This window comes from Protopterus annectens, chromosome 5.part0 (genome assembly GCF_019279795.1).
Source record: "Protopterus annectens isolate FY-2018-M chromosome 5.part0, PAN1.0, whole genome shotgun sequence".
Lineage (NCBI taxonomy): Eukaryota > Metazoa > Chordata > Ceratodontiformes > Protopteridae > Protopterus > Protopterus annectens.
In genome coordinates this window covers 1637075395-1637089015 of record NC_056735.1, presented here as the reverse complement: position 1 = coordinate 1637089015, position 13621 = coordinate 1637075395, and the positions used below count along the sequence as shown (strand labels likewise).

The 13621-nt window shown below is 43.2% G+C and overlaps 1 protein-coding gene across 1 annotated transcript in view; it reads right to left on the bottom strand.

Annotated features, from left to right (window-relative positions):
* The window catches only part of PAXBP1 (PAX3 and PAX7 binding protein 1), a 1009737-nt gene that overhangs the window by 186539 nt on the left and 809577 nt on the right, over nt 1-13621 (bottom strand). Inside the window, exon 18 of the mRNA XM_044072024.1 lies at nt 8560-8706. Within this exon, the coding sequence (XP_043927959.1) occupies nt 8560-8706 (147 nt within the window). The remainder of the gene's footprint in view (nt 1-8559; nt 8707-13621) is intronic.

Genomic DNA, 13621 nt, shown 5'->3' with positions numbered 1-13621 from the left:
GTAGCCACGACCATAGCTAAAAACCCTGTTCCTTCTGAAAGGGAAGCAAGGTCATTAGACAGATGGGGTAAAAAGGTTTACACTTCAGCCACTCTCTCAGCTAGAGAAGCACAGGACGAACAGGCTGCTACGTCGTGGGCTGGGCCTAAGCAAGGCAGGCAGTAAGAGTGGAAATCTTTATGAGGTATTTGTTTCCCACAGGTTAAACAATTATTAACTTTTTCTGACATCGGCTGAGGCAAGAAAGAGTCCCCAACGGGGTACTTAGCTTTAGAAGTCTTGGTAGTATTCGGTAGAAGTAATCTCTGGATCCGACCGACCGGCACTTGCGAACAGCTTCTGCTTCGGGCGCCACGCGGCAAGAAAGACTGAAGAAAATGGCGTCGGCTGATGCTTTATACCCGAAGTCCAACAGAGATGACGTCGGGTGAAGTGCGACATCAGCCGAGGCCGGACCCGGACTTTGGAATCCGGCCGACTGAAGGGCTGCCTGACGACAGGACAACCCAGTTGTTATGACTGCAGATGCATCCATGAAGGACATCTAGGTACAAGCATTCTTGGCAGGTCTGATTGCTGTGTCTGCCCTTCCTGTGAACAGGTGAGGGAAAACTTGCAGTTGCCTTTTTGATTATATAACTTAACAAGACTTCCTAGAAACAGAGGCTCCTAACGCAATGTATTCCCAGCCTATAAGTTGCTACCACAGGCTTTAAGGATAGTCTTGATGTCTAGATGGGAAGACACAAATTTGCTCCAGTGTTAAGCATGGTCCAGCTCAATTTGGAAGGCGAGCACTATTAGTGCTCAAAAAGGGTGGGGTGGCAAGAACTTAGAATGTCCACTTAAAAGGAGTATACAGCTATGTGTCTTAAGGTAGCCATGGCCATTTGCTTACTATTGTTTCTAGAACTTCAATATTCACACTTGATTAACAAATTTGCTAGGAATACCCATCTGCATTACACTGCTCTAATTTCTTATCAAATGTAAAACTATACATGGAAAATTTACAATTCACTCCTACAAATCAAACAAATGTTTTGAAAAGACTGACACATTTTGACTAAACACTTCTGAAATGAAACTGAGTAATCAGTAATTTGAGGCAGTATGAACAAATAAAAATGGAGTGAGGCAACTCTGGAGTTGTATGGGCATGGGATACAATGGTCCACACGTGTGAAGTACTCATCAACCTAAGCGAAGGAACAGCATGCACTGACAGATGACAGGCTGGTGGCCAACCAAGGGATTTAACTGATGCTTTCTTCATCAAAGCCAAACAGGTTTTAACAGAAAGAGCAAGACCATCCTAGAGTGTTTTTTAAACAGGTGAAGTGAAGCCACCTGGTGCCAGAATGCCACCTTTCCACTCCACACACCCACATCCATGTAAGCTCTGCTACCGCCACAAGCTCCTGTCTAGAGGGTGTACGACCCAATGCTGCAAGCCCCAACATGATTCACAAACATTAAATTCTGAAACTCAACATAAAAATGTCTAAGAATTTCTGCAGGGGGAACCTTGCCCTTGCAGCCACCATACCACTTGAATATCATAACTTCAAAGCTGCTTTACCTGAAAGTAAGGAGAATACCTAAATAGCACAACCTAGGACTTGGGACACATTCTTTCATACTTTCCATAGATTTTCAATTACGGTCCCTAGAATGTCAATAGGCATTAGTCACTACACACACGATTCATTCCTGGAAGGATAAACAGTATGGTCCTAAAGTAATCCACCAAAAAACTTAAAAAAAAAATCACCAGAGTCACTCAATATCATTACTACCCTTTGGGGCACTATCAACAGAAAAGTACAGTTTTGTACCTACCATAAATGTAGATGTTCGCGTGTACACCCTGCTGCAGTCATCACACTTGGGTTATCCTGTCGTCAGGCGGTCCCGCAGTCGGCCGGAATTCCAAAGTCTTGGTCCGGCGTCGGTTGTCGTCACCTCTTCCCTGACGTCAGTGTGCCAGGGGCATATATAATGCAACCGACGCCATTTTCTTCAGTTTTTCTTGCCCCAGATGTCAGGTGCCCCCAAAAAGGTGGTCAGTAATTAGTACCAAATTGAGTAAATTTTGCACAAACACAAAATCCCTTCAGCTGTAAGCAAATACATCAGGAAGGTATTGTAGAGATTTAGCCAGTTAGATAAGAGGGAATGGAGGGAGGGTAACCTGGACTGCAGCAGGGTGTACACTCGAACATCTACATTTATGGTAGGTACAAAATTGTACTATGTTCATCGTGTTACCCTGCTGCAGTCATCACACTTGGGTTGAATCCCAAAGCTAAGGATGGGTGGAGGAATCATAGAGGGTTAGAGGAGGCTAGAAGGCCCTGCAGAACTGCAGTAGCGAAGCCCACCCTAGTCTTACAGTAAAGTGGTAAGTGATAGTGTTTGGTAAAGGTGTGTACTGAACTCCAAGTTGCAGCTTCCAAAATCTCCTTGGTTGGAACCCCCCTGAGAAAGGCTGTAGAAGTAGCTGTTGCCCTGGTAGAGTGGGGCCTAATGGTAGCAGGAACTGGTTTTCCATGATGGGTATAGCAGAAACGTATGCAATGACCTATCCATTTGGAAATGGTTTGTTTTGATATAGCCTTCCGTTGTGAAGCTGCAGCATAGGATACAAAGAGCTGGTTAGATTTTCTGAAAGTCTTAGTTTTGTCCAAGTAGTAACGAAGTTGCCTGTGAATGTCCAAGGAATGCAGGAGTCTCTCACCTTTGTTCTGTGGATTTGGGAAGAAGGTGGGTAAGTGGATGGTTTGATTTAAAGCCACACTGGAATCCACCTTAGGCATAAAGGAAGGATTAGTTCGTAGAGAAACTCTGTCTTGATGGAAAATGAAAGGTTCCACTGCCATTAGTGCCTGTAGCTCTGAGACTCTTCTAGCTGAAGTTATTGCTAGCAGCAAGGCAGTCTTCCATGATAGGAACTGTAGATCTGCAGAGTAAGCTGGTTCAAAGGGAGGTAGTGTTAATTTTTCCAGAACAAAATTGAGGTCCCATGTTGGTGTAGGTGCTCTCCTGGGTGGTCTAATGTTTTTTGCCCCTCTGAGGAACTGCCTTAGAAGTGGATGTGAAAATAAGGGTGGATCCGTGTTGTAGTGGGCTGAAATAGCTGAAGCATGGATTTTAATGGAGGAGAAAAAGTCCTTTGTGCAACATCTCAGTTAAATACGGTAGAATGTGAGGCTGAATTGTGTCTTGGCCTTTGGCTTGGTTCCAGGCACAAAACCTTTTCCATTTGTCCGAATAAGCCTTCCTGGTGCTTGGCCTCCTAGCTTCCAGAACAACATCCATAACTGCTTGGGAAAGAGTAGCTGGCTGGATGTTTAGTTGATTTGCCATGCAGCCAGATTTAAGGTCTTGAGCTGGCTGTGAAGAATCTGATTGCTTTGTTGTGTGAGCAAATGGGAAATTTGTGGCAATATCCAAGGTGGGCAGTCAGCCATGTTCCTCAATAGTGGGTACCAGTGCTGGCGTGGCCAGTCTGGGGCTATGAGAATCAGTCGTGGTTTTTCCTTTTTGACTTTTAGAAGAATCTTTGTGAGGAGAGGCAATGGAGGGAAGGCATATACTGTCAGGTTTTTCCAACTGAAAGAGAGAGCGTCCACTTTCCAAGCTTGATGGTGAAGTGTCCTTGTACAAAATTTTGTTAGTTGGTAGTTTTGAGGACTGGCAAACAGGTCTATATCTGGAAGGCCCCATTTTTGAGTTATCATTGTAAATACTTGTGGATCTAGCTTCCACTCGTGGGGATCCATGATGTTTCTGCTGAGGTCGTCTGCCAATGTATTCTTCTTTCCTGGCAGGAACTGAGCTTGTAACTGAACTTGGTAAGCCAGAGCTGTGTTTCATAAGATCATTGCTTGCCTGCATAGCGGGTAGGAGTGAGTACCCCCTTGTTTGTTTATGTACCACATTACAGTGGTGTTGTCCGTCTTTATTGTAAGTTGTCCTGGATGTAATAGATTCTTGAAGGCTGTTAGAGCTTTCTGTACAGCTAGCATCTCTTTTTGATTGATGTGCAGATTCCTTTGATCTGCAGTCCATACGCCTTGAACGCACTGTCCTGCCATGTGCCCCCCCCAGGCGTAGTCCGATGCATCTGTTGTGATAGTTTGCCTGGCTGGGGGCAAGATGAAAGGCTGACCCTTGTTGAGGTGACATGCCTGTGACCACCATAGAAACTCCTGTTGTAGGCAGGGAATAAGAGATATCACTGTGTCCAAGCTGTGGCTGTGTTGAGACCATACGCTTTTTAGGTACCACTGTAATTTCCTCATATGCAGCTTTGCAAATGGTATTAGTAGTATGCAAGATGCCATGAAGCCCAAGGCCTGCAGAATTTTTCTTGCAGTTAATTGGGTCTTTGCTGCCATTGCTTTGAAATATTGAGTCAGTTGTAGTTATTTGTCTGGCGTCAGATAAGCCTTCTGGGCCATTGTATTCAAGCTGGCACCCAGGAATGTCATATTTTGTGAGGGTACTAGTTTTGACTTCTTTTCATTTACTGTGTACCCCAGGCAATTTAGTAGATGTTTTATAAAAGCCAGATGATGTAAGAGAATGTCCTTGTTTTCTGCTTGGATGAGGAAGTCGTCCAGGTATGGGTATATTTGAATTCCTCTTTGTCTGCAGTATGCAATTACTGGTGCCAAGCATTTTGTGAAGACTCTGGGCGCAGTAGATAAGCCAAAGGGCAGTGCAGAGAACTGGTAATGGGTTGAACCTGCAATGAAACGGAGGTATCTTCTGCAACTTTGTCTGATAGGGACATGCAGGTATGCCTCCTTAAGGTCCAACGTTACTAGCCATGCTTCCTTGCCCAACATGGGAAGAAGCTGCTGAAGTGTTAGCATCTTGAATTTGGGTACTTGTAAGAAGGTGTTTAGAAATGAAAGGTCCAGAATTGGTCTCCAGGCATTGTCCTTTCTGGGCACTAGAAAGAGTCTCAAGTAAAATCCCTGACCTTGCTCTCGAGTAGGTTACCAGTTGAATAGCTCTCATGTCCATGAGAGCTGTAATTTGTTTTTGTGCCTCTGCCCATTGATTTTGTGGCAGGTTTGGCATTCCTCTTTTCATTGGCAAGGTGTGAAAATGGAATCTGTATCCTCATAAAATTATGTCTAGGACCCATTTGTCCTTTGTGACAATGCGCCAGTTGTCTGAAAAAAGTGTGAGTTTTCCTCCCAAGGGGGCTGCCAAGAGAGTGTTGCTTGGCCAGATGAGGTGCAAGTCATTGAGTTTGCCTTCTGGTAGATTGAGACCTGTCTTCTCCTCCCTTCTGTGTTGTAGTGCCCCATTGGCAAGGTTTGTACTGGGCTTGTGGTTGTCCTCTGCCTCTTGGAGGTCTGTATTTACCCCTCTGTGGTCTGTCAGTAGATGGAAAGGACCAATTGTTTGTTGGCCAGTTTCTGCTGAAGCGAGGGGGCTGTACCTGTAGGAAATCTTTGACTGTCTGCATAGATTTTGCCTTATCCCCCATTTCTTCTTTAACTCCAAAAAGAACATCCTGCTGTAAGGGAGCATCTAGAAGATTTGCTTTAACATGATCAGGCAGAGTTTGTTCCTTTAACCAAGCATGCCTACGTATAACAGACCCAGTGACAGCTGCTCTGCAGGAGGCCTCCAAAGAATCAAACCCACACTGTAAGGTATGTTTGCACACCTGTTCAGTTGCATGCAACAGATCATGCATTTCTTTCAATTCAGACTGTTGAGGGAGAGTGGTCATTTTTTGCTTTAACTGAGAGATTAGAAATTGCTGACACTTAAGCATGTGAAATTGGCAATTTAGTGCCCTCATAGCTAGAGTGGCTGAGGTGTAAACCTTTTTCCCCCACCTGTCTAGTGCTCTGGAATCCCTCTCAGAGGGTACAGGATTTTTAGCCATAGAAGCCTTAGCCCCTTTGGGACCCTGGGAGATTGTCTCTGGGTCAGCAACAGGGCTTTTATAATGAAAATTGTGGGAATCAGGCACTCTATAGTATCTATCAGGCTTGGCCGGAGCAGGAGGTAGAGAGTCTGGGTTCAAACTGGATTCTAAGTAAACATCATCCACAATGTCTAAAACTGGTGGGATGGCAAGTGGTCTGTGCTGGGGGAGTAAAAGAAACTCTCTGAGCTTTTTCTTCGAGTCAGAGTAGTCCTGACATTCCCAGTGAAAATGTTCCCTCATAGTGTGTAAAGTTTCCCCAAATGAGTAGTCTTCAGGAGGAGAAGTTGAGGGAATGGAACAGTCAGCATCAGAATCTTCATAAGGGAAGGAGGAGTAATCTAGGTCCTCAGAGGAGTCTGAAGAAATGGACACTTGTTCAGAGGATGCATAATCTTCCTCTTGTCTAGGCCTTTTGTCTGGAGGGGGCTGGGAACCCCTGAAATTAAATCTTCAGCCATTTTGGGCATCTGTTTCTTAGGCATGGGGCCTTGAACAGGGGACTGAAGTGTAGTCCTTTTAGATTTAATACGAGTCTTCGTCTTGGGATACGTTTTAATGGTGAGCGTCGTCGGTCTGAAAACACCTTCAGAAACCGATGGCGTTTCTGCAGTACCAACATCTTTTTCAGCAAAGTCGTCGGTAGGGCCTGAACAAAATGGTTGCGTCGGCCTGGTACATTTCGTCAAAAGTTCCGAAGTAGTCTCGGGTTCCAGATCTGCGGTAGTCAGGGGCTGCGTCGGAGCCTCACTGAGGAACGGAGACCGGACCAGCCAAGGCCTCAGAATCTGGCTTAGACCTAGGCTGTCTGTCCTTATCCTTGCGTTTTTTGTGCACACCAGTAGTCGGTTGCTCCAACGGCATAGTGTAGTTAAATTTTCTACCGAAGTAGTGTCGTGCGAAATCAAAGCGTCTTTTAATAGTACGCTTATTAAATCTAGCACAAAAACGACAACTAGTGACGTCGTGGTCTGGGCCTAGGCAAGGTATGCAATAAGAATGAAAATCCTTATGAGGTATTTGCTTCCCACAAGAAATACAATTGTTAACTTTTTCTGACATCGGTCTGAGGAAAGAAAAGTTTCCCCAACGGGGTACTTAACTTTATAGAAGACTTCGGTCTGAAATTCGAATTCGAAAATCTCAGGAGTCGGCCGATCGGCACTTGCGAACTGCTTCTGCTTCGGGCACCACGCGGCAAGAAAGACTGAAGAAAATGGCGTCGGTTGCATTATATATGCCCCTGGCGCACTGACGTCAGGGAAGAGGCGACAGCAACCAACGCCAGACCAAGACTTTGGAATTCCGGCCGACTGCAGGACCGCCTGACGACAGGATAACCCAAGTGTGATGACTGCAGCAGGGTAACACGATGAACATCTACCTCCTTCATCTCATATCATCATTTTCATCTCTGTTTGTGGCTAGAGGAGTTACTAACATTCCATACCCATATTGACAAATCATTGTCAAAAGTTCATTCAATTCTCTTCTGGGATAGGAAAATCTCATCCTACTTATATAACCTAGCCATGGCAGCTGTAGGCAGTTGTCCTCGACTACAAACTACCCATACCAGGCACAGCCTCAAAGAAAAATCCTCCACACTATAGACTATTAAAAACAAAATCTGTCAATTCATCATTGACTCACCGCCTCATGACCACAACTACTTCACTTTCAAAAAAGCCAAATGGCTTTGTATGCAGAACAGAGTAGACCTGATCTTAGGCTCTCTCATTTTGACTTCTACATCCTAACTCATCTCCACCACTAGCTGCTAAACTTTCTACCACACACATACATTACAACCTCAGACCCTTTTCCCAACCGATTCCTCTATTCTATCCTCCCTAAACCTGCACACAGTGCATCAACCTCTCTTTCACCATCCTTGCTTCTAAACTATGGGAATCCCTTCCTTACACAAACACACAAATCATACTGCACACTTGCCACATAACAGAAGCCCACATCACCCACCGACCTCTCAACCTACAGCTTTAATCTCTTCAACTACTAACAACTCTTAACTCCACCTCCTCCACCCTGGCTCATTACTGCACAGCATTTCCATCATGGCACAAACCTGAAATATAATCATGTACAATTACTTTTCTCTCATAAATGTTACTTTATCATCAATTACTAATGTACAGTTTTTATATATAGTTACCTTTAGTTATGTCTGACACATACAGCTTACTGCCTCTCTGTGCCACTTTTTTTTCTATGTGTAGCTGCAATGTCAGTTGTGATCATCCTACTATCCTGGCACACAAACGTAAAACAAAATAAAAAAAAAAAATTTAAATAAAATATATAAAAAAGACAAGTTTCACATGTACAAATATTCAGTTCTCAGGTAGACAGAAAAACACCTGGGGATGGAGAAGGCCAAGGCATAAATATGGCATTCCAGACAAGAAAAAGGTCTTGTGGTGTTGGCACCTTCAAGATTTTACCTTTTAAAGATTCTAAAGAATGTCTTGGTCAGAAGTGTGACACCACTATTTCTGCTTCCTCTTTCAAATGTAATTTTCAATGCTGTCTTTACACCAGAAAAGTACACCATAATAAAACTCATTATAAAATCTTACCCGTTTTGACTTCTTTATGCCGTCTTCTCCACATTCAGTACTCTGAAGAGAAATGAGCATGTATCGGTTTAACAGGCTATCGATTGCTAACTCTTGTAGGACTCTGTTTGACAATATTCCATGCCACTGCAGAATGTTGCCTAAAAGCTAAGGAAAAGGAACACAAAAAGCCATTGTTAAGACCAATTTAGACAGTACAAGAATACTGTAACAGTAACAACTAACAGCTCCGTAACAACATTCAACATAGCAAGCAGCAGAAAGAAGGAACTCCTCAATACATCCAGGTGGTGGTCAGTAGGAAATGAGCAGTACTCCACATCCAGGTGCAGTCACCTCAAAGGCAAATTCCTAAGTGCTCAATCAACCTTACTGATATTCTGTTTTCCAAAAAGTGTAGAGAGGTCTTGTTCCCCTTTTCATTTATAGCCCCCCCCCCCCAAAAAAAAATTACCAAGACTGCAATATATGACTATTTTGTCATTTCTGTGCTGTGCAGACAGGTTCATGAAACCAGCAAGGTGAGATTCCTTTACCTACTCAACAGAAATATCCTGCAAGTAAGCTACAACTTACAAAATAAAATCTTACCTTTGTTGACACTATCTCTGTGAACAAAGCACACAAATAATGACTACTCAACAACACTAGAGGACGTAAAAGCTGAAGACAAAGCATCTCACTGCCTTGACGGGTGGTGGTTGGGCATTATACTGAAATGAAGAAAGGAGGACTTGAACTTTGGACAGGAAACCTCCCACCCAATCCTCCCAAAAAACAGATTCCTGTCCTGAAATCGGACTCCTTAAACATTCCCCCACGCCCTTTCTGGAATAAAGCATACACCCTAAAAAAAACATAAGGATATGAACTCTGTAAACTAACAACTCATTGGAAGAGTGGGCAGGCAAAGGAATATGGCCTCTAGGAGCCAGTGTAATACAACAACAGATATCTGACAATTTGGAAGGGGGATGGAGGGAAGGTTTGTGAAGTGTAAAGTGATGATAATAACCAACATTAAGATAAATATGTTAACTACCATACTTGGATTATCTAGTCCAGTGACGGCAAACCTATGACACGTGTCAAAGGTGACACGCCATGACTTTTTGGGTGAGACACCAGCGATCATCAACACGAGTTACCAAAGAAACTGCTTTTGTATTTCTTGCTTGTGTGAAGTGCACTGAATTACTTTGTGCCAGGAGCCAGTTCAACAACACTGTGTAGAGGAAAAGAAGTTATTAACCTCAAAGACTATTTCGGTATACTTTCTCAAGAGAGTCTGCAAAGGGCAGTGCTGACATTGTTTTCACTTCGTGGTTACACTTGCAAAAGGCAAGTAGTTTGCATTTTTTGGAGTGTGCTGTTTTACATTCCTCTCAACTGTCCCTCTTAATCTCTCCTAAAACTAGCAACTTTTTTCACTTAGTAATGAGCATAATTAGATTTATAGACCAATTCTCCTTCAGAAAATGTATATTAATCTAAGTTCATTTTTTCTGCTAAGTGTCTCAAATTAATAGTACAAGTAGTTTAAAACTATCCAGGTCTCTTATTTCTAGATATGTCCCAGATTCTGTTGAGATTTATCCCTGATGTAGCGAGAGCCATGCTGTTTTATTTGTATTAAATTTATTTTTGTTGGCGGGGGGGACGACACAAGCAAAGTCAAGTTAGACATTTTTCGAATTTTTGACATGCCAAATGTCATGACAAAATACCAGGGACTACAGTGACTCCTAAGGAAACTAAGGAACTAACTACCACATTCATTTTGTAATGGGCATATATGCATACATTCTGCAGACAGGTGGCTGCTGCATAAATGTAATTCATTAATGAGTTTTTAAAGAAGGTGAAGGAAGTAGCAATTGCTCTGGCTGAAGCAGCCTTTGGTTTACATGGGAGAGATTTGCTGAATGAAGCATAAGTGTGGGAGATGCACTCAGACAGCCAAATGGATAAGTTAACTTTAGACACTTTTTGTCCAAAACTAGCTTACGAAAAGTCAACAAAGTAAATGATAATGCTTTCTAATTTATGTTGTATGTTGCAGGTAGAACCTCAGTGGTATAGGTTTGTCCAAACAATGAATAAGGTGTTCTCCACTGCTGGAATAGAATGGAAAAACACAGATAAATAGGGAAGCTAGTTTACAGTAGAGACTGTAGCCACATGCAAATAGACAAGATAGATGTATAAAGTAGGAAACTCTGTCCATAATGAATACTAATTAACGACTACAGGAAGATCATTTTCCAAGGCAAAAACTCTTGAGGTCTACTGAACAGGCTGGCTCAAAAAGGGGGAACAGTTAATCCTTCTACGATAAACAGGAATCTCAAGGTTGTACGGGATGGGATCCTTGACAGCAGGATGAAGAATGAATGTATCTTTTAAAAATGTTCCGCAAATCCTCTGGAAGGCAAATGATTGAAAATTAACTCCTTTGTGAAAATTAAAGATGGCTGCCAATGACAGAAAAAAACAGATCCCGTATCAAAAAATGACAATGAAAAGAAGACTGAATGAACTGGGGCAGAGAAAGGAATCAGCTATCACAGTAGCTGAAGGGAAATACGGTTTTCTTTTGTCCTTATTCAGCTTGTGTGTTGATGACTTCTGAGAAGCTGTGAGGAACAGGCTAATCCTGTAAGGAGATTCGGGACCCTGATCTTAACACAACTGCAGAAATCATGCAGTTAGTTGGAGGGATGTGTGGTCCGCCAGGGGGATTGTAGAGAAGATCTGAGTGGGATCGAGTAGCAGAGGGTCCTGTTTGAGGTGATGCCTCATGAGCATGAGAAGCCACAGTTGTATCTGGAATGGGGCTAAACAGGATAAGAGTTCTGCACAAATTTACTTTCCAAATGAATTTCTTCACTGGGGCAAAGATGTAAAAGAATTTGTAATGGCCACTGGCAGAAGCCAGCATTCCTTGGGGAGTATTCCTTGTGGAGTTATGAGGGGAAAAAGTTGTTGAAGGTATAGCTGGTTGAGGATGCAAAAAGGTTGCATTAAAGCTTCCCCGAGCAATGTTACATATGCCTAGCTACTTCAGAATTTAGAGGGTCACTCGTGAGGTATCAATTCCCTGCTGAGTGTGTGTGCTAGGCAACTGAACCAACCAGGTTGTACATTGTTATCATAAAACACTGTGTGGAGATTGCCCGTTCCCACATTCTCACTGCCTCATAACATACAGAGTAGGATCTGGTGCCCCATCTACTTGCTGATGCACCACACACTTTTTTTTTTTTTTTTTCTGGGGAGGTCTGAATAAAGTCTAGCAGGCAAAATGTCATGCTTGGGCCAATCACAAGACTTGTAAAGAGAAGCCAACCCTTTTGGAATTCTTCAAAACATGCATATTACTTATTCTAACCTCACTAAGACATGCAACATTACTACACATTAGGGAATAATTGAGAAAATTAAAAGCCACACACAGTTGCTCTGCTCTATTTGACATTTTTGTCTTAAGTAGTACGCGACTTATCTGTGTACATCCAGGGAATGAAGAATTTGTTCTGCTTTGTTCTGAGTGTTTTGTAAAGAAAACTGGCAGGTTGACAGAGGTTTAAAGAAAGTTCTGATATCACCTTAGGCATGAAAGATGGATTAGCTCTAAGGGTTACCCTATTCCTGTAGAAGACTGAAAGGCTCTTTGCACATAAAGGCTAGTAGCTCAGATACCCTCGTTGCAGACGTGATGGCAATTAGTAAGGTGGCCTTCCAAGTAAGAGTCTTTAATGGGGGTAGATGCTGCTGGTTAAGAGAGAAGCAGGGTGAGTTTTTTTAGCACGTAACTGAGACCCCAGGCAGAAAATAGGCTCTGGTTAGCCTCAAGTAAATACCCCTTTTATAAACAGTATCTGGTTGGGGTGAGAGTAAATGGGAGGGGAATGAGGTAGGCAAGCTGAAAGCATGCATCTTAATGCTAGAATAAAAAAAAAATCCTTGCGTGAACAGACCCAAAAGGAAATGCAGGACTGAACCATCTGCAAGAGGAGAGCTGGTGTTCTTACTGTGGCACCAGATGGAGAATCTCTTCCATTTTGCTAGATATGACTTTCTGGTGGTAGGTTTCCTCGACTCCATAGAGATGGTTAGCACCTCAGAGGGGTAGCTGATGTTTTCTGGTTTTAAAAACTAATCCTCCAGGTTGATAGTTTGAGTGTGGCCAAGTGAGGATGGAATACTGAGCTCATGACCTGGCTGAAGAGGTCTATCTACTGTGGAAGAGAGCAGAATCTTCCTTCTCTGACGATCAAAAGGAGGGAAAACCAGCGTTGTTTTGACCAGTACGGAGCAATGAGAATCATGCTTGGTCTGTCTGTCCTGACCTTTATCAATATCCTGGGAAAAAGGGGTAAGGGTGGAAAGGCATAAAGAAACAGGTTGGTCCACTTGAACAAGAAGCCATCTACTAACCCATGTCCCTGCCTGCTAGGTTCTGAAGTAGAACCTCTGAAGTAGTCTGTTTTGGTAGAAGGCAAAGATCTATTGAGGCAATTTTTCCCATAGTACGGTTAAGTCCAGGAAAGTTTCTCTCTTCAGCATCCATTTGAAGGGGTCCATAAGATCCTTGCTTAATGAGTCTATCAGGATTACTGTTCTCCTCTAGAATGTAGGATGTTGTAAGAGTTACTATCAGGTCGTGTGCCTGCCAAATCTTCATACCAAGACTGCACAAGCAGTAAGAAAGGGTGTCCACTTGTTTATGTACCACAGGACTGTGGTGTTGCCTGTCCAAATCTGTAAAGATCCTGGTGCTGAGCTCTGCTGAAAGGCTTTCATGGCTAGATAGACAGCTAACAACTCTTTCTGCCTGATATGTAAGCCTCCTTTGATCTTGGGTCCACATGCCCTTCACTTTCATGGCCCCCAGTTAAGCCCCCAGGCTATGTCTGAGTTGTCCGTAGTGATGGTCTTGTCTGTTCCTGGTAGACCAACGTTTGTACCTGAATTCTGTAAAATGGTGTTTCTCCACCATATGAGTTCCGCATGGAAGGACAGGAAGGAGCGTTTTTGTGGACTGAGAATACTGCTCCTA